Source organism: Furipterus horrens, unplaced genomic scaffold (assembly GCF_987537825.1).
Source record: "Furipterus horrens unplaced genomic scaffold, mFurHor1.1.pri manual_scaffold_1, whole genome shotgun sequence".
Taxonomy (NCBI): Eukaryota; Metazoa; Chordata; class Mammalia; order Chiroptera; family Furipteridae; genus Furipterus; species Furipterus horrens.
Window position 1 is genome coordinate 22,938,084 of NW_028327171.1, and position 23,220 is coordinate 22,961,303.

At 34.7% G+C, this 23,220-nt stretch overlaps 1 protein-coding gene across 2 annotated transcripts; it reads right to left on the minus strand.

Moving 5' to 3' along the window:
* Positions 1 to 3,198: 3,198 nt before the first annotated feature.
* Positions 3,199 to 21,050, minus strand: SLC33A1 (solute carrier family 33 member 1). 2 transcript variants are annotated; one of them, XM_090273101.1, is made up of 7 exons: positions 19,858 to 21,050; positions 12,593 to 12,783; positions 8,559 to 8,743; positions 8,175 to 8,292; positions 5,718 to 5,933; positions 4,863 to 5,059; positions 3,199 to 3,493 (listed from the first exon to the last, which is right to left on the minus strand). In XM_090273101.1, exons 1-6 carry the CDS (start codon positions 20,630 to 20,632, stop codon positions 4,892 to 4,894), a joined length of 1,653 nt encoding a protein of 550 aa, XP_090129227.1. In that variant the 5' UTR covers positions 20,633 to 21,050; the 3' UTR covers positions 3,199 to 3,493; positions 4,863 to 4,891. The 2 variants fall into 2 exon arrangements, with proteins under 2 accessions (XP_090129227.1, XP_090129219.1); XM_090273093.1 differs by having other exon boundaries at positions 3,199 to 5,059.
* Between the last annotated feature and the right edge of the window lie 2,170 nt (positions 21,051 to 23,220).

Genomic DNA, 23,220 nt, shown 5'->3' on the forward strand with positions numbered 1-23,220 from the left:
ATAGATATATTGATATAACTTAATAGTGTTATTAATTAATCAGATATGGCAAAGTTGTAAAACTATCAAATTTTTGTCCCAATTTTATATTTTCCTATATTTATAGATGCATGGGATAAAAATATCTCAATTTCATTGACTATAAGTCTATGAAAAGTAAACTTTCCCCACAATTAAGGTTATTTTGATGAAAATAATAAATAATATTTATACTTTACAATAGTGTCATTAACTGTAACTGGCTAGGGTATTTAATTTTAGAGAGTTGTGATAACTCCCTTAGAATTATGCCGGTCCCTTGTTCATTTCTGTAGTGCTATTTGAACATTATTCTTCACACAATTTGGTTATAAAAAGTTATGTCTGTATTGAAAAACTATCAAAATGTAGCAACCTTTTCACCCTGGCCGGTGTGGCTCAGTGGATTGAGTGCCCTCCTGCGAATCAGTGTTGCTGGTTCGATTCCCAGTCAGGGCACATGCCTGGGTTGCAGGCCAGGACCCCAGTTGGGGGCATGTGAGAGGCAACCACACATTGATGCTTCTCTTGTTCTCTTTCTCCCTCCCTTCCCCTAAGAAAAATAAATTTAAAAAATTAAAATTAAAATGCCCTTACTAAAAAAAAGAAAAAGTAGCAATCTTTTCACAGTGCTTCAAGACTTCATATAAACTATGCAAATTAATATTGCTGATATTTGAAATTGTACACTTAGCAAATTTTTTTTTAAAGATGAACTATGATTAATCATAAAATTTTCATTTTGTTACATAAAACTTTTCTCCTGCAAAATGTCCATGGCCACCATCCATGGCCACCATCCCCCCACCACAAAACTAAAAAAAAAGAAGAAAAAAGAAAAAAACCTCCTTAAAAACAATCTTTATAATCCAACAGCCAAATGAAATTTCAACTCACTTAATGAAGGGCATGAATCCTGTACATTAATTATTCTGCTCTGACACAAGACTTGCCTCTACCAAAGCTGAATCCCGAGAGGAATAAGCTCTCCATGCCCATTCCACCTTGCTAACAATTTTTTAAAATTATTTATTTATTTATTTATTTTTAGAGAGAGGGGAAAGGAGGGAGAAAGAGAGGAAAACATCAATGTGTGAAACATTGATCAGCTGCCTCTCATGCGCCCCCAGCTGGGGAGCTGGCCACAGCCCTGGCATGTGCTCTGACTGGGAATCAATCCGGCAACCTTTTGGTCCACAGGCTGGGGCTCAATCCACTGAATCACACCAGCCAGGGGTACCTTGCTAGCAATTTAGAGAGTAAAGTGAAGACTCACTCTAATAGTAGTTTTGACAAGCAGGAAATGAAAAGGCTCTCAACCCCAAATAAAATAATGATTACATTAAAATTTGGCACTGTCAAATCAGGCAGGTATTAAGCTGAAGTCAAAAAGAACAGTCTTTAATGGGTATTTTAAACTAACAGAAAATCACATAATTAGGTCTTGCTATCTACCAGAGACATAGGTTAGAAAAAGTCTCAGTAATTACAATGCACTATATCACCTTCCCTTCTGTAACTGAGTATTAAATATGTTAATGTAGTTATAAAATTTTTCTAGGTATACTTTCTCTAATGCTAAGGTAAATAAATTGTAGAAATCTGTACGAGTTGGTTCTTTATTTTTAGCAGGTTCTGTGTTACATGGTTTTATTGATTCTTTCAACTATATGAAAAAAGATGATCCCCCCAATTACAAAAATAAACCTGGTCTTGTGTTATATTAAATAATGATCTCCACAATTTAATATAAGATGTACTCTTTTGGGTTTCTGTTAACAGGTAAAAGAGAAGTTTTTCATAAGAAAAAAGGATTAAATGGCTAAAATATATCTTTTGTGGGATAAAATTCACCTTTATGTCCTTTTACCAGTAATGTCTTGTATAATCTAACTCCTTCAAGGTTCAAGTTTAGTATCGCACACACAGACATTTTCCAGTTTTCATTATAGAGATTTCTTTTAACATTGTTTTCAGGATGCTTTAAACATTAGCTTCACAACTATTATCTGAAATTTACATTTATAATTCATAATGCAGCCCCCATTCAGTAAGGCTATGGCTTTTACGCTTTTTTGGATCGCAGTCCACTTAAGATTTTAACAAAGGCTCTTTCCAGAGAAACAAAAAATTACATATTCAGTTTTGCAAGTAGTTCAGGGGTTTCAAGTCCCTGCTGACACGTTTAGTGTAAAAGCCCTTGTACTAAAGGGGTAAAATAAAATAATAGATTTAGATTGTAGGTTAAGGTCACAAAGGTTTAATATAAAAAACAAATATCTATTTTAGGTGTTAAATGAATGTTTTATGATTGATCAGGCAAAATTAAAATATTTACAAAGGAGAGAGTTTTTAGTTTTGGTCTTAGTTAATCTTATAAGAACTTTCCAAACTCAGATGTATACAGGTTGAAACCAATGTGCAAATAACAGATATTGACATAAAGAGATATGTTCATATCTGGTATTAGCTAGTAAATATATACATTAAACAGAGGAATTAATGTTCATCCTTGAGGGCAGAGTTTATCAAGATCAATCAGTAAAGAAAGTAGTATTTTTTAGTACTATTGATTTAGAATAAATAGATCCTCAGATTCAGGTAGATTATTTGTTAAGATGCCATCAGTGATCAATCTATGCAACATAGCTATAAAGAAGTCATTTGATGCACGCATTATAAGCATGTATGCAAATAACCAAATGACTACAACTTAAAATAAGTGTTCATTTCTAGAGCAAATGCAATAACTGGCTTTCACCTCATAGTTAAAAGGTTTAAAATATATTTTAAAACTTCAGTCATTAGCTCTAGCCGGGTAGCTCAGCTGGTTAGAGCATCATCCTGATACGCCAAGATCACAGGTTCAAGCCCCAGTGAGGGCACATAGAAGAATTAACCAAAGAATACATGAATACATATAATAAGTGGAACGACAAATCAGCATTTCCATCACTCTCTCCCTTTCTCTCTCCCCTCAACCCCGCCTTCCTCTCTCTCTCTAAAATAAATTTAAAAAAACAAAACAAAAACCTTCAGTCACTAGAGATCTGTGGACTTTAAAGTATGTTTGAAAATATGTATAATTTGTAATAATATGAATCGGAAAGAAATAAAAGGTGATTAAGGCAATGTGAGCTACCTATTCTAAAAATTAAAAATCAAAATACATTTCACATGTTAAAGTTAAATGGGTTTTATTCTTTATTCAAGTAAACATTTCAATTATAACACCTGATATGCATAACCGATGTGATAAAGTACTAGTCTATTGTTTGACGTAGACTGTTTGTCTCTACGATGAGTTTCCAGATGATTCTTCAGGATCCAACATCAATGCGCAACACAGGCTTTCCAATGGCAGTGCATGAGTTCTAGAGGCTACTGCCTCTACCTTTCTTCAGATGCTGAGTGCCATTTTCTCCCACCCATTTTATCCTCCGTTACTTATAAAAACCCCACTCTAAAATTCAACCTATATTGTAAAATTAACAAAATCAGAAGTTAGCATATATTTTTCCACAAAAATAAAATTATTAAGTAAGACTGACTACTTATTTCTCTTTTCCTCTAACTTCTGAATGATTTATACTCTTTTAAAAGTCAGAGTAACACACAACACAAAATATGCAAAGAAATTTATTACTGGCTGTACATAATATGTTGGAAATTGCTAAAGTACTGAAAAGCTTTATTTTCCTGGAATAGCAATTCTCTACTGGAAAACATAATTTACAAACAGAAGACTGTGTTTTAAAAGTGGAAATACAGTACCTGATTTGATATAAAATAATTGTGAGACCTTTTCTCACTAGTAAAGTGCTTAATTAAGAAACACTCTTCCACCACATGATTTAATTTGTCAAAGGCACAAAATGTCTTTGTCCCTCTTCTTAGAGCATTTAAAAAAAAATTACAGTGTTACTCACTTAAATTTTACTTAATCTGAAAGCTTTACGGTTTTCTTTTCTCTCAATTAAAAAAAAAAAACCTACTTGAAGGAAAACATTTAATTTTTATTTTCAACGTTTTGCTAAGAACATACATACAACACTAACTTTGATCCCCTCATGAGATTTCTGTGTGCCATATAGCACTTATAACAAAAAACATATGTAAGCTTTAGGATAAAAGTTAATAAGGAATCAAAGTATCTTCCCAAATAGGGTAGACAGGGGAATCAATAAATTAAAAACCATAGCTTTCATTTTATACAAAATAGTTTGAATAATCTTCGTACAAATCTTTAATGCCTACAAAAGCAGGAACTACATTTAAAATAGTCTTTTTAAGACAGATTCCTAGGATAATGTGGACGTGGTCAGAAAAATACAACTAACGTGGCATTTCATTCAGTGGTCTAAATGTTCTTCTCAGGAAATTCCACATAAAATTTAACAATTTGCAATTCAAATTAAGATTTAACTCTCAACAGGTCAGGAGTGTTATAGTTACATGTGAATATCAAGCTCTTTTCCATTTAATATATTTTATAATAACTTTAAATACCACTCAATGATAGAAACTGATAAGAATACTTGACTGCATGGTTACCACTCATGGCTACTGTATTGCTGCTTAAAACATACTTTGGTCAGTAAATTTAAAAGATATAAATCAAATAACAAGGCCAGAAAAGTTGTGCTAGAACCCATTTCCTGACCTTAAGTAAACTGTAAATGCATTGACAAGGCAAGGAAAAAATATAATCATGTATAGAGAGAGGTCTCTATTTTTTAACCATTTGGCATTTTATAGTAATAATTTCCTTGTTTAAAGCAGTATTTTATACTCCTGTGCACTGATTATCATAGCTCGCTGAATTAAAACTAAACTATAGTTACCTCTCTTAGAATGCCCAGTAGTGAATGCATTAATTGCTCCTTTTGCACTTCCATGAAGATGGTCCTTCATCCTGTAACTTTTTAAATTTTGGACCAAGAAAGAGCCACCACCCAAATCCAAGCAGCACACAGATCATGGACTCCACATAATAACCATCCAGTGCTGTAACACAGGAGCCACCGAGTTTTTTACAAAGCTGTAAAAATAAAATTTTGATAAATATTCCATAATTTCAAAATGGAAGTATTTAGCAATTTACATGTTTCTACTTTGTAACTTAAAAGATTAATCAAAGTCTTTTTTTTTTTAACTTGTTAATGTATCTTAATCTCTCAGTACTAACATGATTAAAAGCAATTTTCAGCTGGTGCTATAAACAATACTCATTTTCAAGATACAGCTTTTCGTGTTTAAAATGTGAACAAATACCCAATGAATCTACTCTAGAAGTAGGCCAATGTTACTTTCAAATAATGTATCAACAAACTACTAACCACCTGGTTTTACCTACAATTGTTAAATGAACAGCCAATGAAATTTCCCTTTTGCTATCATTATAAAACGTAACTATTAATAATGCATTTATTAAGTACCGATTGTGTAGGACAATGATCCTCAGTGGCAGGGAGAGAGACTGCTTCTCCCTTGTTGAGAGGCACCTTCGACTAAGCTACTCTGATTGATTTGAGTGCATTATAACCCTTAGTTATAATGGGAAAGAAAAAATATGTAGAGTTCTACACTAAAAACTATAGGCAGATATGATTTTTTAAATATAGTAATTCTAGAGGCAAAATGAGGATATTAATATCTTAGTATCAGTTTAATGTTATCTAAAATTACAATATACATACCTCAACAGCATCAGGTGTTCGACAATTCTGGTTTGATGCTCCAACACACTCTTTCACAGTGAGGGGATCTACCAGCCAAAGGGCTACTGTAGAAGGCCAGTTTCCTCCCAGATTGGACACGGTATTTAAAAGGGTCATATATGTTCCTCCAATAAGTGGATCACTAACCTTTGCATTAAAAGCCATTATGGAAACATACATGCTGTACAATGTAACCTACAAGGAAAATGTAAAATATCTTTAGTACTAGACTCTATAAAGCTAAATATTGTAAATAGAAGTATATACATCATGCTACTGGGGCCTAAATAAATGAGAGTTTAATTTCACTGTAAGAAGTCAAGGAAGGCTCAAGAGAAAATGACAGATAAGGTGGTCTTGAAGATGCACATAGGAATAACCAAAAGCTCATATTTGTACTGCACCTAAATATATCATACATATGTGTATGTCCATTTATATGTATATATGTATTATACATGTAAGCACTCAAATATTTTAAGAAACATGAAATACAATTATATACATATATATAATTTTCTTCTATATACATAGAAGAAAATTAACATTTCAAAATTTATGTGACAAACTGAAAAGAAAAATAAAAATCTCTTTAAAGGCAAAAGTGCTTAAGAGGCAAGAATTAACCCTCCATTTAGGAACATGGAAATAAACCATGTTTCCAAAACAACATTCCTTTGAATACTGTTTCATGGGATGTTCTGATATCAAATAAGACTGAGAAACACTATATCACATGAAATTAGACAGGTCCCTTTCACTGTAGGCCTTCTGAAAGCCTAGAGGATACGAACTCTTCAAGGGCAGGGATTTCAGCATGATTTGTTAACTATAATATTTTAGAACTTAGAATGTTTTCTGGCATGGAATCAGAGTACACTTACTATTTGTTGAAGAAATTATATAAACAGGGGTTATGTCATATACCATTTCTCAAATTTACTTACCTTGTACCTTTTTTCCCACAAAGCATCTGGCTGTCTGAGTTTTGATGACTACACTTTGGAAAATTCTCTAGTGAAATCCAAAGCCAAACAAATGATTTTTGGGCTACTACAGCATAGTTTGTTTTTTTACTTACAGATAGTGAAGCATTTGCTAGGCTAAAGCACATCTGTTAACTTTTATTTTGTGCCTAGTATTAACTAAGTATGTGCAAAACAAAAGGAAGTTATATTTGACACCCTAGCCTCCATGATTTACATACAGTTAATGAGACCTGATCCACAATGGAGTTCTCCTAAATGATGCAATCGTATGCAAAAAAATTAGATTACCTGGCAGGTTTCAGTTAAAAACAGCGTGGAATTGGTAAATATAAGTTTCAAAATGTTTAAGCTAGGTTCCATATCAACAAAATTTGCAGTTGAATTCCAAAGGATACTGCTGGGCAACTGACATTTACTTGAATCACCTGCCCCTACAACAAAACCCCATCTGGAACAGCAGGAAGTGAGGATCATTTTTTTTTTAAGATTTAATTATTTTTTTTCAAAAAGAGGGGAAGGAAGGGAGAGATACAGGGAGAGAAACATCGACATGTGAAAGAAACACTTATTGGCTGCCTCTCATACACGGCCCAACTGGGGACCCAGCTGGCAACCCAAGCATGTGCCCGGAAGGAATTAAACCAGTGAACCAGGACCCCTTTGTTCTGCAGGTGGATGGCCATGCAACTAAGCTGCACCAGTCAGGGTGGGCTCACTTTTTTTAGGGATTACAAACATTTAATAAAGAAGGAAAAGGAAAAGGCTGGTGTGGCTCAGTAGATTGAGCACCAGCCTGTGAAACCAAAGGGTTGCTGGTTTGATTCCAAGTCAGGGCACATGCCTGGGTTGCGGGCCAGGTCCCCAGTTGGAAGCATGTGACAGGCAATCTACCAATCGATGTTATTTCTCGCACATTCATGTTTCACTCCTTCTCTTTCTCTAAAAATAATAAAATCTTTTAAAAAATTTTTTTAAAAAGGAAAAAGCATACAGCTTCCAAAATCACAAAGAATAAGCCATAACTTTTAATACAGAACATAAACCAAAAACCTGGAAACTTTAATCCAGTAGCCATCATTATTTTTCAATACTTTCAGAAAGAAAGAAAAAATATTAGGACTAGAGGAAAGAAAGAACTCAAGTCCAGGGATGGACTGAGGAATACTTAGCAAGGGTAGAATTACTAGTTTTGGAATAAATTCTGAAATGTAAGAAATACTTGTCAAATGGACAAAAAAAAAATGTAGTAAATGAAGAAGGAGCTCTCCATAAATAGAACTCATTAAAACAAAAGTCTCAAGGTTTAAAGTCCACTGTCAAATAATTTCATTGTCAGATTTGTGCTTAAATCTTAAAATTTACTACCATTATTTTAAGACAACCAAAGAAAAATGTCTTCTTTATTTTACAAAGAACAGTTTACTTCCTGAGAAAACAACAAGTTTACCTGGTGTAACGCATAACTCATCAGCAATGTAATATAGAAATATACAGGGAATCCCCCTTGATGTTCTACTTTAGGAGTCCACCAAACCAGTAGCGCAAACTCTAATCCAAACAATAACCTATAGAAAAAAAGAAGAAACACTGAGCTGACTTCCATTTTAGGTTAAAAAACAACTAAAACAGAAATCTGTGTCTACCACACGAGAAAAGCCTATATCCAAAACCTACAAGGAGATTAAAAAAGAGATAAAAGTGCATATTAAAGATAGTAAAGATGCTTTTCAAGCCTTTTTTCCATATATACTCTACACACAGATATTAGTGATACAGATGAATAATCCTCATTCAACCCTTCTTATTTAGGAAAGTTTTATTTTGTTTTTACCTGTAAGGCATAGCTTTGTAAAATACGTTTAGTGGCTGGGGACCTGCAGTGTATTTGCTGATAATCAGAGGCAATATTATCTGCAAAGGGACCATTGGAACTGCCAATAAGGCTAAATGTTCCTTAGGTACTCCCTCTTCTACCAATTTCAGTCCGGTTACGGCATCTGCTGCTGAAAAACCAATCTGCAATATAAAAACAAAAAAGTATTTTAATTTCTGACTTTTGAAATATTTTCCTCCAAGTATATGTAAGTTCTTCAAGAAGCTCAATCTCATTATTGACCCATGTCAGTTACAAGTATCATACTATTATATCTGGTACAACAATCAAGTTAGAGAAGGTACACTTGGCCCTCTGGTCTATGAATAATATTCAGTGAAAAATAACTAAAATTTCAGCCCTCTTAGGAACTTTAGATGGCTCTAATTACAATTAAATTTCCATTTCAAAAGTTCAATATCATATAATAAAGTATCCAAGTCCAAATTTGCTGATTTGTATATTCTAAGTTCAAAAGAAAAGTTTTAATTGACTCCAAATAAATCTGGTTAAAATGAAACAGCACTGCTACAAATAAATATTTTTGATGATTTCTGACTAACCATAACAAATTTTCAAAAGTCTTCTAATGTTTCGAAAGTAATCCTGAGAAAACATATCTGAGAAGCTAAATAAAATGAGGGGGAAGAAAAAAAGTGGTTAGATTAATTCTTAAAAACAACGACAAAAAGGAAGGATGCTAAGAGTGGTAAGTAAAATTTAAGGTCAATTAAGATATTTAGATAGTCTTAAGGTTATCTCCCCATAAATTAGTTTTTAATTACAAAAGGAAAGTCACTTTAAAATGGGTGACGAAGTAATCAAAGTTTACAATAGTTAATGGAATAAACCGATATGATATGGCTCCAGATATAATTCTCCGCAGACATCACAATATTATTTCTGTGATATTTCTGACATATATGTATAACTGAGCCTAAATATAAAGAAACATCAAATAAACATAAATGAAAGGCTTATATTCTTTAAAAATGTTCAACTCATAAAGGCTAAAGACAGACTCGTGCCAGCTAAGTGTAATGTGTGATCCCTCACAAGAAAAAAAATAAGGTAATAAAGTCCATTATTGGGACAACTGGTGAAATTTGAATATGGACTATGATTAGATAATAGTATTGTATCAATTTAAAATTTCCTAATTTTTTACAAAGTTGTGACTTTGTAAGAGGAAGTTGTTCTTAGAAAATACACACTTAGGTATTTATGGATAAAGGGACATGGTATATGCAAATTACTCTCAAATATTTCAGAAGAAATATGTAATAGATAAGAGTGCAAAAATAGAAAGTGGAACTAAATATTAACCATTAGAAAATCTGGATAAATATATATGGGAATTCTTTAAATGATACAGTAATTTTTTAATAAATATGAAACTCTATAAAATAAAAATTTTCTTAAAAAAGGAATGCTAAATTCTTGATACTTTTAATTTCTTGGAATGGAGCCAGAAAACAAATTTCACCATAAAAAAGATATTAAAGGTCAAAATATTTCACCTAAGTCCAGAAAATAATTTCACTTATATTTCACCCACTCCTTTTATAAAAATTTGATACACAAACTCACTTCAATATTTACTCTGTCTTAAAACTGGTATAGTAGGCGATATTTGTAATATACACATCTAACAATAACCTCATATCTAGGATATATATAAAAAAAATTCTACAAATTTAAAGAAAAAGGCAACACTGGACATTCAAATGGCCATAACCATACGAAAAAAATGGTCGATTTCTTTAGTCATCAGGGAAATGCAAATCATAACCATAATGAAATGTCTACATACCCATCAAAAAGGCTGAAATTGCAATGAGAGTAAATCTGTTTTCAAGGCTGTGAAGCAATTTGAATTCTCTTACACTGCTGATGGTAGGGGAATTGAAACAATCACTCCGGAAAATAGTTTGGCAATATATACTAATATAATAATTCTTATGATCCAGTAATTATATTCCTAGATATTTACTCATCAGAAATGTGCATCTATGTTCACCGAAAGTAATGTACATGAATATTCATAGAAACACTATTCATAATAGTCCAAAAGTAGAAATAATCTAAATATCTGTTAATAGAATAAATTGTGGCATATTCATACAGTGGAATGTTATAAACAATGAAATGAACAAACTATTGTTATAAGTAACAATATAGCTAAATCACACAAATATAATGTTGAATAAAAGAATACCAGAGCTAGACATCAAAATATATACTGGATATTTCATTTATATAAAACTCTAAAGCAGGGAAAAGTAATGTTACTATTGGTGAGGTTTTTTTAAAAAGGGGAACATGAGACTCTAGACTCTGTAATTGAAGTGCCTTCTTATTACTGGGACAGTATAAGTTATTTTAATCTTTTAAAAAGTAATTCAGCAATTATATTCACTAACCTGCTAACTGCCCATTTAAGAATCTATTGTTGGGAAGTATTCAGAACATCAAAGAAAAACTTCTGCAAAAAATTCATTATTGCATTTTTATAATTAAAAAAGTTAAGCAAATTAAATATACAACAGAAAAATTATTGAATAAATTATAGCAATTTAATTCACTGTGACAATTATATGGTTATTAAAACATTCTAAAATATCATTTAATGATACAGGACTATGGAATCATAAGACAAAAATAAGATACAAATGTATATACAGTATTATCCAATTACATTTTTAAAGTACTTAGGTGTATATAAATATATATAGTATTAATATCAATTTGATTATAATTAATTTATTATATTTATATATGTAAAGTATATGTACATACACATGTGGACACACACACACATATATATATAGGGGGAAGTAAGCTGGAAAATATACCAAAAATGTTACCAAGGGTAATCTCTAAATTATGTAATCAGTTAATACTATCATCCTTGAACCTTACAGCATTTCCTACAGTTGAACCTTAAGTTCTTTAAGTTTAAACCTAATGTTTCCTTAAAATTTAACCCACCTTATCATTACAGGAGGAAACATTCACTGTTTGAAAACACTGAGGTTAAAATTTTTACTTCAGGGTTGTCAAAATTAGCTATGAAGTGTTTATGTAGATAAGTTTAAATATTAATATGAAACATCTATAACTGCTTTTAGATTTTAGAAATATTAATTCCAGCAGTAGCAATAGCTCACTATAACAAAGTATACTTACCTTTCTTCTAGCATAATCTCTTTAAAATGTTTTAGAACTATAAAATTAGAGCACCTTAATACAGAAAGCATAAAGAATAAAATAAAAATCACCAAAATCTCCATTTCTTTTATGGTATATTTCCTTATAACATTAAAAAAAAAATTCAACTAATTTTTAAATAAACTTCTAATATTCATACATTTCTATATCTTTTTAAATCACATCCCAAGTAAACAATTTTACTATATCTGACATTAAATGTATATTCATTATAACAGTAGAGCTATTGTATTTTCCAAGGCAATCACTTTTATACCAAGCATTAATATTATTCATTAAATAAAATTTCACATTTACAGACATACTTCAAATTGGCACAATTCTTTTCAAAATCCCCATTTAGTTTATTTTGAAATTATATTTGACATCGTCACACCTTTTAAAACACATTTAATAAAATGAAAAAAAACGTTTTATATTTTATTTATTTACTTTGTAGAGAGAAGGGGAAGGGAAGGAGAAAGAGAGGTAGAGAAGCATCAGTGTGGGAGAGAGAAATCAGTCACTTCCCGCACGCCCCCCCAACGGGGGACCCAGCCTGCAACCCGGGCATGTGCCCCAACTGGGAATCGAATTGGCAAACCTTTGGTTCACAGGCTGGTGCTCAATCCACTGAGCCACACCAGCCAGGGTGAAAATAGTTTTTTACTGTTATATTCTAATAGTAGTGGAAAGGAGCTTAGGATCTGAAAGGTTACAGAAGTATCTTATGATATTGATAATTATAACAGAATTGTGAAATAGCTTTATAAATAGCTTACCTTTGCAGTTAAAATCAGAAGACAAAATGTCAGAACTGCTGGCATTTTTATAATTGCAAAAAGCAGCTTGTAGGTATCTGTGATCCCTTGGGTTTCTTCTTTTCCTACTGATACCTCTTTGTTTTCCTTTTTCAGAACTGCTACTAAAGTTGTTGTTATCAAAAATATACTTCCCCAGAAAAAAAGGAAATCTGAAATTTAAAATGTTAAAATCTATAATTAACTTTTGAAATGACATAACTTCATTAATAGTAAATAGTTCTGTGTACAACTTTTCTTCAACTAAAATCTGTTAAAGAAAAAAAAAAAAGGCACAATGTGCCTATCATGTTCAAGGTACCAGAAGTACCAGGCATTGCAGATGAACAAGACAGTCCTGGCTCTGTTAAACATACATTACATAGACCCAAAATACACAGTAATACTTAACAAGAAAAAAGGAAATGGTTACAGACATTTAGTGGGCTGGTTGAAAACAAGTCTATGTGCAATTATTCAAGAAAAGTGCTTGGGCTTGGGAAAGATGATTTTCAAATCCCATATGACCAATCCATCAATCATACTTCTTAAGCACCTAAGCCATTTCAGTTCTTTATTAAATTATGTCAGCTTAGACAATAAACAGATGATCGTTTAGATTTTCCAACTTTTATTCTTAAACATTCTAATGTTTTAAACTGTTTAAGACTATTCTTTTCTTTTCAATACTGAAATACAGAAACAATTTTTTCATACTTGTAGTTGCACAATGGGGACACATGAAAATTACTGTTTGGGTTGTTTCTGTGAAAGATAGCTAGGTCATTAGCCATTATTTTGAACAAATAAAGCAGTGAAAGTGAATAATGTTCTGAAAGTTTCTCTGTAGTAGCTCAAAATAATAGTAATAATAAAGGCACCCTTTATTGAATGTATATCATTTGCCATAAATGTGCTAAGCATCTTACATATACCATCTCCTTTACCACAACAACCCAAGAGATTAATTTATCACTAGTCCCAGTTTACAAATAAAGAAACAGACTTAGAAAGCTTATGCCTGATGTTCTTAGCGATAAAATTGTGATTTGATGCCTTATACAATAAACTTCAAAGCCTGTACCTCCTTAATCACCCTGAGAAATGCATTTTAGTCTGCCACTATAAAACTTATTGAGAAACCCTGGCAGTTTCATCATCTATAAAGTAAGAGGCCTTGGCTAGAAAATCCCAGATGCTTTCCAGCTCTAACATTCTAGATTTGTACTCCTTTTTATATATGTTTATTTGTTATTTTATTGCTCATAGAGCTGTTCATGGAGCCTAGTTACCTTTTCTCAAAAACAAGCAGAGCATTCTTCAGGAAGGAACTTTCCTTTGTGTTTGGTCTTGCTCAGCGGCAGTGCTAGCTGATGGTGATCACCACCACCTGAACCTCACTTATGATGGCGACAATAGCATTATTTGTTTAGACCAATTTTCACCTTGTATTTAAATGCTCCTTTCTTGTATGTTACCTAATTTGATATTCACAGCAAAATGTGAGACAGGTAAAGCAGGCATTATTAGTATGTAAACATGAGGAAAAGAAGCCCAGAATATTTAAATCTTTGCCACAGGTAAAATTATTGAGGCAGAACTTGAACCTAAATCTGCATTTGGGTTTTGTAATCTTTCACACTACCTGCAAAAAATTTTGTTTTAAAAAAAATTAATGTTGAAACAATAATTTACATGAAGTGGCTAATTATTTAGTCTCCACAAGTCTAAAGATAAACAAAGCTAAGCTACTCAAGTGACACAAATTAAAGACGCTAAAATGATTCAAGCATATATGGAAATATGTATTCTGAGGTGAGCTCTTTCTCCTACATGGAAAAGTTATATTTAATTTTAGATATCAGAAGAAAAACAAAACATTCTTAAACACAAAGGTATCCATCTTAAAACACGATAATATATACAAGTTATGATTAAAGTTCACCAAAATAACATGACAACCATTTCTAATTTTTGTTAACAGGACGTTTTGAAACCTAATTTGAAAGAAATGAACAAAAATTTAAGATTATTCCTTAAATGAGGCTAATGTTCATTATTATTGCATCCTTAAGGTCATCTGTGAAACGTGACAAATAATGACCTGTTTACAGAATTTCATCTATAATATTATTATCATTCAGAAAGTTTTTGTTCCTTACTTGGCTTAAATTAACTATTTAAGAAATCCTAAAAAAAATGTATTATTATCACTGTCACCAGAAATTTCAATTAACGGTTTCTATGTAAATGTCAAGTGAAAATTAAAAGTTTTTCAGTTATATACTACTTTAAGAATTCCAGCTCTCTAAGCAATTAAAAAAAATTTTGCTTAGTATATTCTCCCAATTTTAATGAACAAAATCTTCATCTAGAATTAAACTCCTTGATACCACTAGCAGAAGAAAAAGAGAATAAGAACAGGTTAAACAGGTTTCAGTACTGTTTGCAGATAGGATTATGTGTAATTTCTTTGTGCTCTGAGGATAAAACAGTGCATATGAAAGAATGAAATAGTAACAATGCATCATTCAGACCCCTAATCTGAAGGCTTTCCATAGCTCACATGAACATAATGAAGCAAACAGATCTGAAAGAGAGGCTTTGTCACTGCCAGAAAACAGGCTAAGTTTTATGAACATAATTACCATCAATACTGACCATTTGACTATTGGTTATCCTTTATCAACATTGCTTTGATGCTAAAACATACATAGCCTGGTATACTAACCATTGTAAAGGTATTACTATTAAAAATGATCTAAATATTTCACTATTAACATTTTGGTTAATTTTTATTTTTATGTATTTATCTACAAAAGCATTGTGATGTATACTATATGATATATACTATGATATGATCATTTTCAAATCACAACCATAACCAAGGTTTAGAACAGTTCCATCACTCCCCAAAACTCCCTCAGGCTATCCATCATCTTCTCCCTCAGGCAATCCATTATCTTCTCCTCACCCTTGAACCCCTAGCAACTATCAATCTGTTCTCTATCTCTATAGTTTAACTTTTGAGAAGGTAAGAGAAGCTTTAAGCTTAGATATAGACACTAAAGAATGTACTACGGTCTGTATTAAAATAACCAGTTTATCTAGAAGTGGGTCATTTAGTTCTACCCAATTCTGAATAGCATCATTAATAACATAAAATATATTAGAGTACTGCTTCAAAAGCAAGACAAAGAAATGTGTCACTAAGTAAGAATTGGCCCTGCTCCATTCCTAGTTCAAAGCATGAATGTCTTATGAATACATAGTTTTCATTATGATCATCACCAGTTTGATTAGCTCCACACCTAGAGCAACAGATTTTTCAAAGCAAGAGTTCCTTTTTCTCTTACTTAATGTGTATGACTATCTATAAACAAACTGATTCATAAATTATTAATATGTTTAACTCTCTTCTCTGATATCAAACTATCCTGCTCACTGTCCCCAAACCCAAATTTCCTATTTCCTGTTCCATTCACTTCTTCTATTCATTATTGTTACCACTGCTCAGAGGAGTCAGCCTCAATTACCAGCTACATCTGGCCAAAAGACACTTTATATGAATCTAATTAGTGTTTTTAAAATTAGGGAAAAAAGCACTGGCCAGTGTGGCTCAGTTGGTTGGAGCGTCATCACTTAAACCAAAAGGTTGGGGGTCTGAGCCCTGGCTGGTGTGGCTCAGTGGACGGGGTGCTGGCCTGTGAACCAAAAGGTCACAGATTCGGTTCCCAGTCAGCACACATGCCTAGGTTGTGCGCCAGGTCCCAGCTGAGGGTATGTGAGGGGCAACCTTTTTCTCATACATAATGTTTCTCTCCCTCTCTTTTTCCTTCCCTTCCCCTCTCTCTAAAAATAAATAAATAAAATCTAAAAAAATAAACCAACTCCCCCCCCAAAACTGGGGGGGTTTGATTTCTGATTAGGGCACCATACCTAGGTTGCTGGCTCCATCCCTGGTAAGGGCATGTATGGCAGGCAACCGATTTGATGCTTCTCTCTCTCTCTGCCCCCTTCCCTGCTTGCTCAATAAACATATTTGTTTTAATTAAGAAAAAAATTTTCAGCTTCTCTGGAATATTTATAAAATCTAGCAGGACAACAATTTATTGGCATTGAACTCCCTGCCTTTAGCTGAGCATGGGTTTTCCAGGTCATCAATGTCCCCTCAAACGCCTGCAGTTTCGTACCAACCCACTCATCTGCATTATCCATTTACTCCCTCCATCATTTTGGCTTACAAACCTCACTAGACTATAAATTCACTAGGAGCAGAAAAACCTCAGGTCTTATTCAACAAATTATAACACTATCACAGGGCTAGCACCAAATAGGCACTCATTGCTGAGTAAATGGATAACATGCATCACTTAAAAAAAGAAAAAAACACCTTTTTGATCTCTCACTTCTGGGCATTAGACAGTCCAGGAGTGGGCCAATGTTTTTTTATACCTCAGCCTCCATAGTGCTACTTTTCTCTCACAGAAAAGCCCAATGAGCACATATTATATTTTATTATGCTATGTTATACACGTATTATATTTAAGGAGTCAGGACATCTAAAGTGTAGGTATATATCTATAACTAGCCACTTGGCTGCAGTTTCTTCATCTACAAGAATGAAGAAATGGAAATATGTGATTCTTTCAAGTCATAAAACTTTGTTTTCATCTCTATGTTCTTCTGAGTTACTTAATCAGTTTCTGCAGCTTAAAAAGTCATTCCCTTTTGCTATTAAAGATCCTTGAAAACCAAATGTGGCAGGACAGAAAAAGCCCACTTCATTACTGCCCTGGACCCTTGACAGTACCAAAACCAATCTCAACATAATCGAGGTTTTGTTTCTAAGGGATTCTATTTGCACCCTATCCTTCTTGTTCTATATTTACTACATTATTGCTTTCTAGATGGCAGAAACTGTTCTTTCTCAATATATTCCACTTCCATGTATTTATAATACTCAAAGTGTGAATCACAGGACGTATTTTAGAATTTTACAAAAAAATAAGGTCTACTTTTAATTTCCTGATTTTCTAAGCATCTTGCCTCAGTGTTTGACTCTCCTTTTATTACCTAAGCAATTTTATGTTCTTCATGATTATTTCTATGCTCTTTAATTTCCTCAAAATCACTGGCTTTTCTTTTATTGTATAATAAGTTCCAGAAAGTACAAGGCTATAATTGGGATATGTGCAGTCATAAAGAGAATTCATAAGTCATAAAGGAAAATTCAGAAACTCCTCAACACTTAACTTCCTACAATGTTTAAACCAAAAACAGCACACCACTACAGATAAAAAGTCAAATTAAACAGTAAACTGCTTTTATAATTTCCAGAACAAAGTTCAAGTTCCACAGAATAGACAGCTATTTAAAATAAATCAGTGTAAATAAAACTCCAATGGCACAATTTTGATCTTCCTATTGGGGAACAGCTGTGGCTAAGTAAAGATATAATTAAAATGGCTCTGGAATGCTATTCTCTGGAATGCTGTTTTATCAATCACTCTTGTATCATACTTAACAGAAAGTTATCATTTACCTTATTAGTAATTTAGTTTTCATAGTCTTTTAAATCTTAATTTCTCTACTGAGACTTTCATATGTTACATAACACATCATTTCATTAGTCTTTCAAGAGTGGCATGAACAGGCCAGTACACAATGAAAAGAAGAACAAATGAGCTCTCAATCATTTTTGGTCCCAAACCAATTAATGAAAAGTATAATTATGATTTCATCCACAGTAGGGGCTCACTAGCAGTTTGTGGTAGAAAGAGGGTCCCTTACAGGGTGTAGGGGTTTCTAAGATTTCAGGGGATGAGTAGTAGTTCAGTTGTGAATCCCTCCCTCCTTGCCACTCCTCAAATATTATAACTCTTACACTTCCCTCATCACACACCTACCCCTGACATTTACACTGCAGGGAATTTCGAATCTAGTACTGGGAAGATGACAGAAAATTTAGCTGTTTAAATTCATCATCACTACCAGAATGAAGAATTCTACTATATTCCTGTTGTTGGTTATTACTGATATTGGTAATTTCACTTGTTTCCTAGTTGTTAGGAAAGTTTTTTTGTTTTTGTTTTTGTTTTTTTATCCTCATAAAACCTTATAGGAGCATGTATTTCACTCATGCAGAAAAAGAGGAAATTTTGTAGAACTTACATCCAATTTCTTATTACACAAACTTCAAACTTTCATAGCATTTAAAGGAACTCTTACTAATTTGGTCATTACCTCTCTTTCAGCACTATTTCCCAAACCCAGTCCCCATGATTACTGCTTCAGGCACTTGAAACATCACAGGCACCGTCCTATTTGCACTTGGCTTCTTCCGTGCCTCTTCACCTGGTGTTGTGCATTCTTGAATTCCATTTACCCACTTCATGGAAATGTTACAATTCAACAAGGTCAAATATCTAAAATGTAAAGTCTGACTCCCCCAGGCAGTTAATAGCCAGCAACTCTGAGCTCCCCTAAAATGTGCATCTCTACAGTTCCTTATGGGTTGGGCTCTGCTGTATAGCAGGCACTTAGCCCAATAATTAATGTTTGAATAAATTAACCCAATTCTTTTCACAAGACAGCTAAACAATGACTCTTGATATAAGGATAGGGGCTAGAAATCTCAATCCAAGACAAGAAAAAAGGAAAATGTGAAGCACAGGTGTCAAGCTGGATTTGTATCTTCACACTAGCCAGACTTTTAAAAAATGTGTACCTGGCACTGGCAAGTGTGGTTCAATTTGTTTGAGCCTGGTCCGATAGATCCTTCACGGCTGTGAGTTCATTCCCGGTTGGGGCACATGCCTGGGTTGCGGGTTTGGTCCCTAGTGGGGTTTGTCTCAGTCAGGGTGCTTATGAAATGCAACCAATTAATGTTTCTCTCCCTCTCCCTCCCTTCTGTCTAAAATCAATAAGCATGTCCTTGGGTGAGAAGAAAAAAAAAAGTGCATCTGTGTATTAGGCAACAGATCCCTAGACTGAATTTTGCTTGCCATTCCACAACAATGTTACTGGATGGGTTGCCTCTCCCTGCTTACTGCACAGTCCTGATCACTTATGATTACTCCAATGTAGTCATTCTCGTTTCAGTGCAACAAAACACTTACCTCGTGTCATCGTCCATAAAATGATTTCCAGTAACTTAAATAATGAGCTTCCCTCCAACGTCACACACTGTCAAAAAGGATTCATAAATATAAAATAAACCTAACAGCATAGTTTAAATACACTACCTGAAAGAGTAACGATTCCCCTGGGTTGAGGCTGAAACCGCAAGTATTTGTTACAAAAGTCTGCTGATTCAAGGGCCAAGAACAAAACATTGCCCAAAAAGTAGCCCGCTGTTTGGCCCACTGAGTTGCACGTAGAAGCATAACCCACGTTCTCCCGGGATAACATAGTTAATGCCCAACCATCCACAGCGATGTCCTGAGTGGCGGCCAGGAATTCAAACAAAAAGAATGTCACTGTGAGAGCAACCACATCGGGGGCTCTGCCATCCGTATTCCCGAGCAAATGGTCCACCTGAGTGGATAAATACATCATGAAGATTCCTAGTATATACTGTGTAGGAACAAGCCAAGATTTGCGACGACCGAAGTTCCTAAAGTAAACCGCATCAACCAATGGGGCCCAGAGCAATTTGAGACTGAAGGGCCAAAAGACAAAACTGAAGAAAGCTTGATCGGTATAGCTAACATTTTTGCTCTGCAAAATGAGTGGTATGCTTCCCGCCAGGCCCAAAGGAATGCCCTGAAGGACGTAAAGAAAAAGCAACAGCAAAATGCTGCTTAATTCGGCCCGGCAGCTACGTGGTGGTCTTGAGAAATCACCGGTGCCGGTGTCCGAAAGAAGAGCTTCTTTGGCCCCTTCTCCGCCCACCAAGTCCAGGTGAGTGTCATCCCAGCTGCCCGGCGGCACAGGGCCGCTCTTCATATCCAAGGAGTGGTTGAAAGACCCTGGCCGTCGTTGCCGACTGTTGTCCTTGTGGGAGACGGTGGGTGACATATTAGAGACGATGCAGAGCCCTGAGGAAGGCCGGAGCTGAGCGTCTTGGATCCGTCTAATCCGAGGTCCAAGGAGGCTGCTCTGGGCCAGGGTCTCGATGGTTCAGAGAGGAAGAGAGGGCACGGGTGACAAGGGTCCTTATTACTGCGGTTCGCAGCGGTGAAGCCAGGAGCCAGCCTCCCGCCTGGAGACCCAGGCGATGGCTAGGTAGGTGCCCCTTGGAGCGGCGTCAAGGAGGCTAAAGGAGCCCCCCGGGCAGCCGCGCCGGGCTCGGGGCTGGAGGAGGAGGCCGTGGTGCTAGGATGGAAACCGGCGCCTAACTGCAGCGAGACCGAACGGCTCGCGCCGCTACCAATGCGACAAACTGCACTTTCTTCACCGGACTCCAGCTACACCAGATGACTTCCTGCCGCGAGCTTCAGGAAGTGGTCCTAGTCTCAAATGAGTCCTGTCTTCGCCTTCAGAGCAAGCCAATCAGGACGCGCTACCGGGGCCTATTTGGGAAACAAAGCTCGGTAGGAACCCGCAGCTCCGGTGGCCGGGACCTCCTGGGAGGGTTAACGCGGTTGCACAGTGCGGCGGGGGCGGGGCGTCAGGACAGCTCCGGCACTGTGAGCGCATGCGGCAGTCTAGAATGCGTGGGCCTAGGACATTGGGCCGTTACTGCCACGTGAGGGAGAGCTGAGTCAAAACTGTGCCCGCGGCTGGTGCTGATGCTCTGGAGCCTCCGAAGCTGCAGTAGCCAAGAGTGGACTGGTCGTTCCTCTGGAGGAGAGCGATGCCCATACTGCATGTTGGGGATCGTGCGATGCCGTTGCTTTGGTGGGCCAGGCAGAAACCGGGAGACAATGGTTTAAGAAATTTCCTAACCCGCAGGCAAGGGAGCGTTGTGGCCCCAAAGAGTAAAAAGGCCTGGCTAAATCGTGAAGCAATGTCTTACAGAACCCGTTTATAGAATGAATGAAATGCTCAAAAGGTGTTAGGATTCTGTTTTCCATTTTTCCAAAATGGAGGAAGACATGAAGGGGAACTGGGGTCTAGGTGACCCCATCCAGTACATTGGGTGGATTGAAATTAGATTGGAATTGTGCAGCTTTTGAGCTACTGTAGAAGATCTCATAAGAGCCAAGTATTAAATTTTTGTTTCATGTTAACACAGTATGTATTCATAATTGAAATAAAAGAAAATAACCTTAGGGAGTCAATAGCATTCTTTGTAATATAAGTTGATTGATTTGAAATGTGCTGGATAACCTCAACTGCCAGAAAGATGAACAAGTGGGTCCTAGAGCAAATTAAGCCTGAAACAGGTAGAGGCAAAAATGTTAAAACTGATATCCTACTTCAGGCATATTATGACACGGCAGGGTTCTTTAGAAAAGATTATAATGTTGGAAAAAATAGAAGATAGCAGGAAAAGAAGACCCAAATATGAGATGGATGGATTCCATGAGAGAAGGCATGAATCTACGGGACCTAAGCCAGGCTATTGAGGACAGGACATTGTTATAGACATCACTCGTTCACAGAGTCGCCAGGAATTGGAGCTGACACGATGGCACATAACACATATGGAAAATACATTACCTGTAAAAAGTTTTACATGTAATTATGTTTTCCACTGGATAAATTCTAAAAATAAATACCCTGTACTGAAAAGTTAAACATACCAAACTTCACATCATTTACCAAACTTCACATCATTTAAGTGACAAAATGTATTATAGCTGGCCTCTCCCACTTAGAGATGTTGAAATAAATGTTCTCCATCTCAAAATTATTGAGAAACAAAATTGGTTTCCTGAAGATGGACATTAAAATTTAAATACAAAAAGTTACACATTTGTTAAATATAACCTAGAGATTAGACAGGAAACCAAACTATATAAACACCTAATTTCTGAAGACTAACATTATGCCATGTTTCAGATATGTTTTTCAGATAAATTTTAAGAAAAACTTCAAGGAATGGTAGTTCTTAAGGGAAATACCATTTGTGGACATCAAAGGTATATGAACTTTCTGAAGTTTCTTTTTTCTTTTAAAGTACATAGGCATTGTAAGTTACACATAAATACTTGTTGAATGGTAATGTAGTCAAAAATTTGATACTAAATTATGTAAGTGGAAATTATTTCAAGACTAATTTTACACGATAAATTACAAATTCTCATTCAAACACTTGTCTCCATCCATTTAGATCTAACTTATATATTGCAAAATAGCTTTTTTTTCCTGTTCTTCATCTAACTCCTAAGATCTTGGTATAGTCATGATTAAATTTGGTTCCATTTTTATATCATTATAGTTTCTTCCATTATTTTTGAAAAGAATGTACAGGTAAACTGAATCTTTGCTTAGATAAAAAGTATAGTTGTTGACTTTCAGCTTCTATTACTGATAAGACAAATATTTATCTGATTTTGTTTCTCTTATAAGTGACTTTCTGTCTGATGCTTGTAATTTTTTTTTCTTCAATTTATAGATGTGCCTTTAAAAATATATAGTCTTAATCCTTGCTGTGTATTTTCATTATCTATTGCTGGGTTACACATTACTCCAAAACTTAGCACGTTAAAACAACAAAC

What these genes read in the sequence shown, in the direction of transcription:
- SLC33A1 (XM_090273101.1), bottom strand. Translation starts at nt 20,632, where the DNA reads ATGTCACCCACCGTCTCCCACAAGGACAACAGTCGGCAACGACGGCCA. An exon ending in TACAAAGCTATGCCTTACAG is followed by an intron (nt 8,293 to 8,558) that starts GTAAAAACAAAA and finishes TTTTTTCTATAG; the next exon opens with GTTATTGTTTGGATTAGAGT. An exon ending in TGAGTTATGCGTTACACCAG is followed by an intron (nt 5,934 to 8,174) that starts GTAAACTTGTTG and finishes TTTTCCTTGTAG; the next exon opens with GTTACATTGTACAGCATGTA.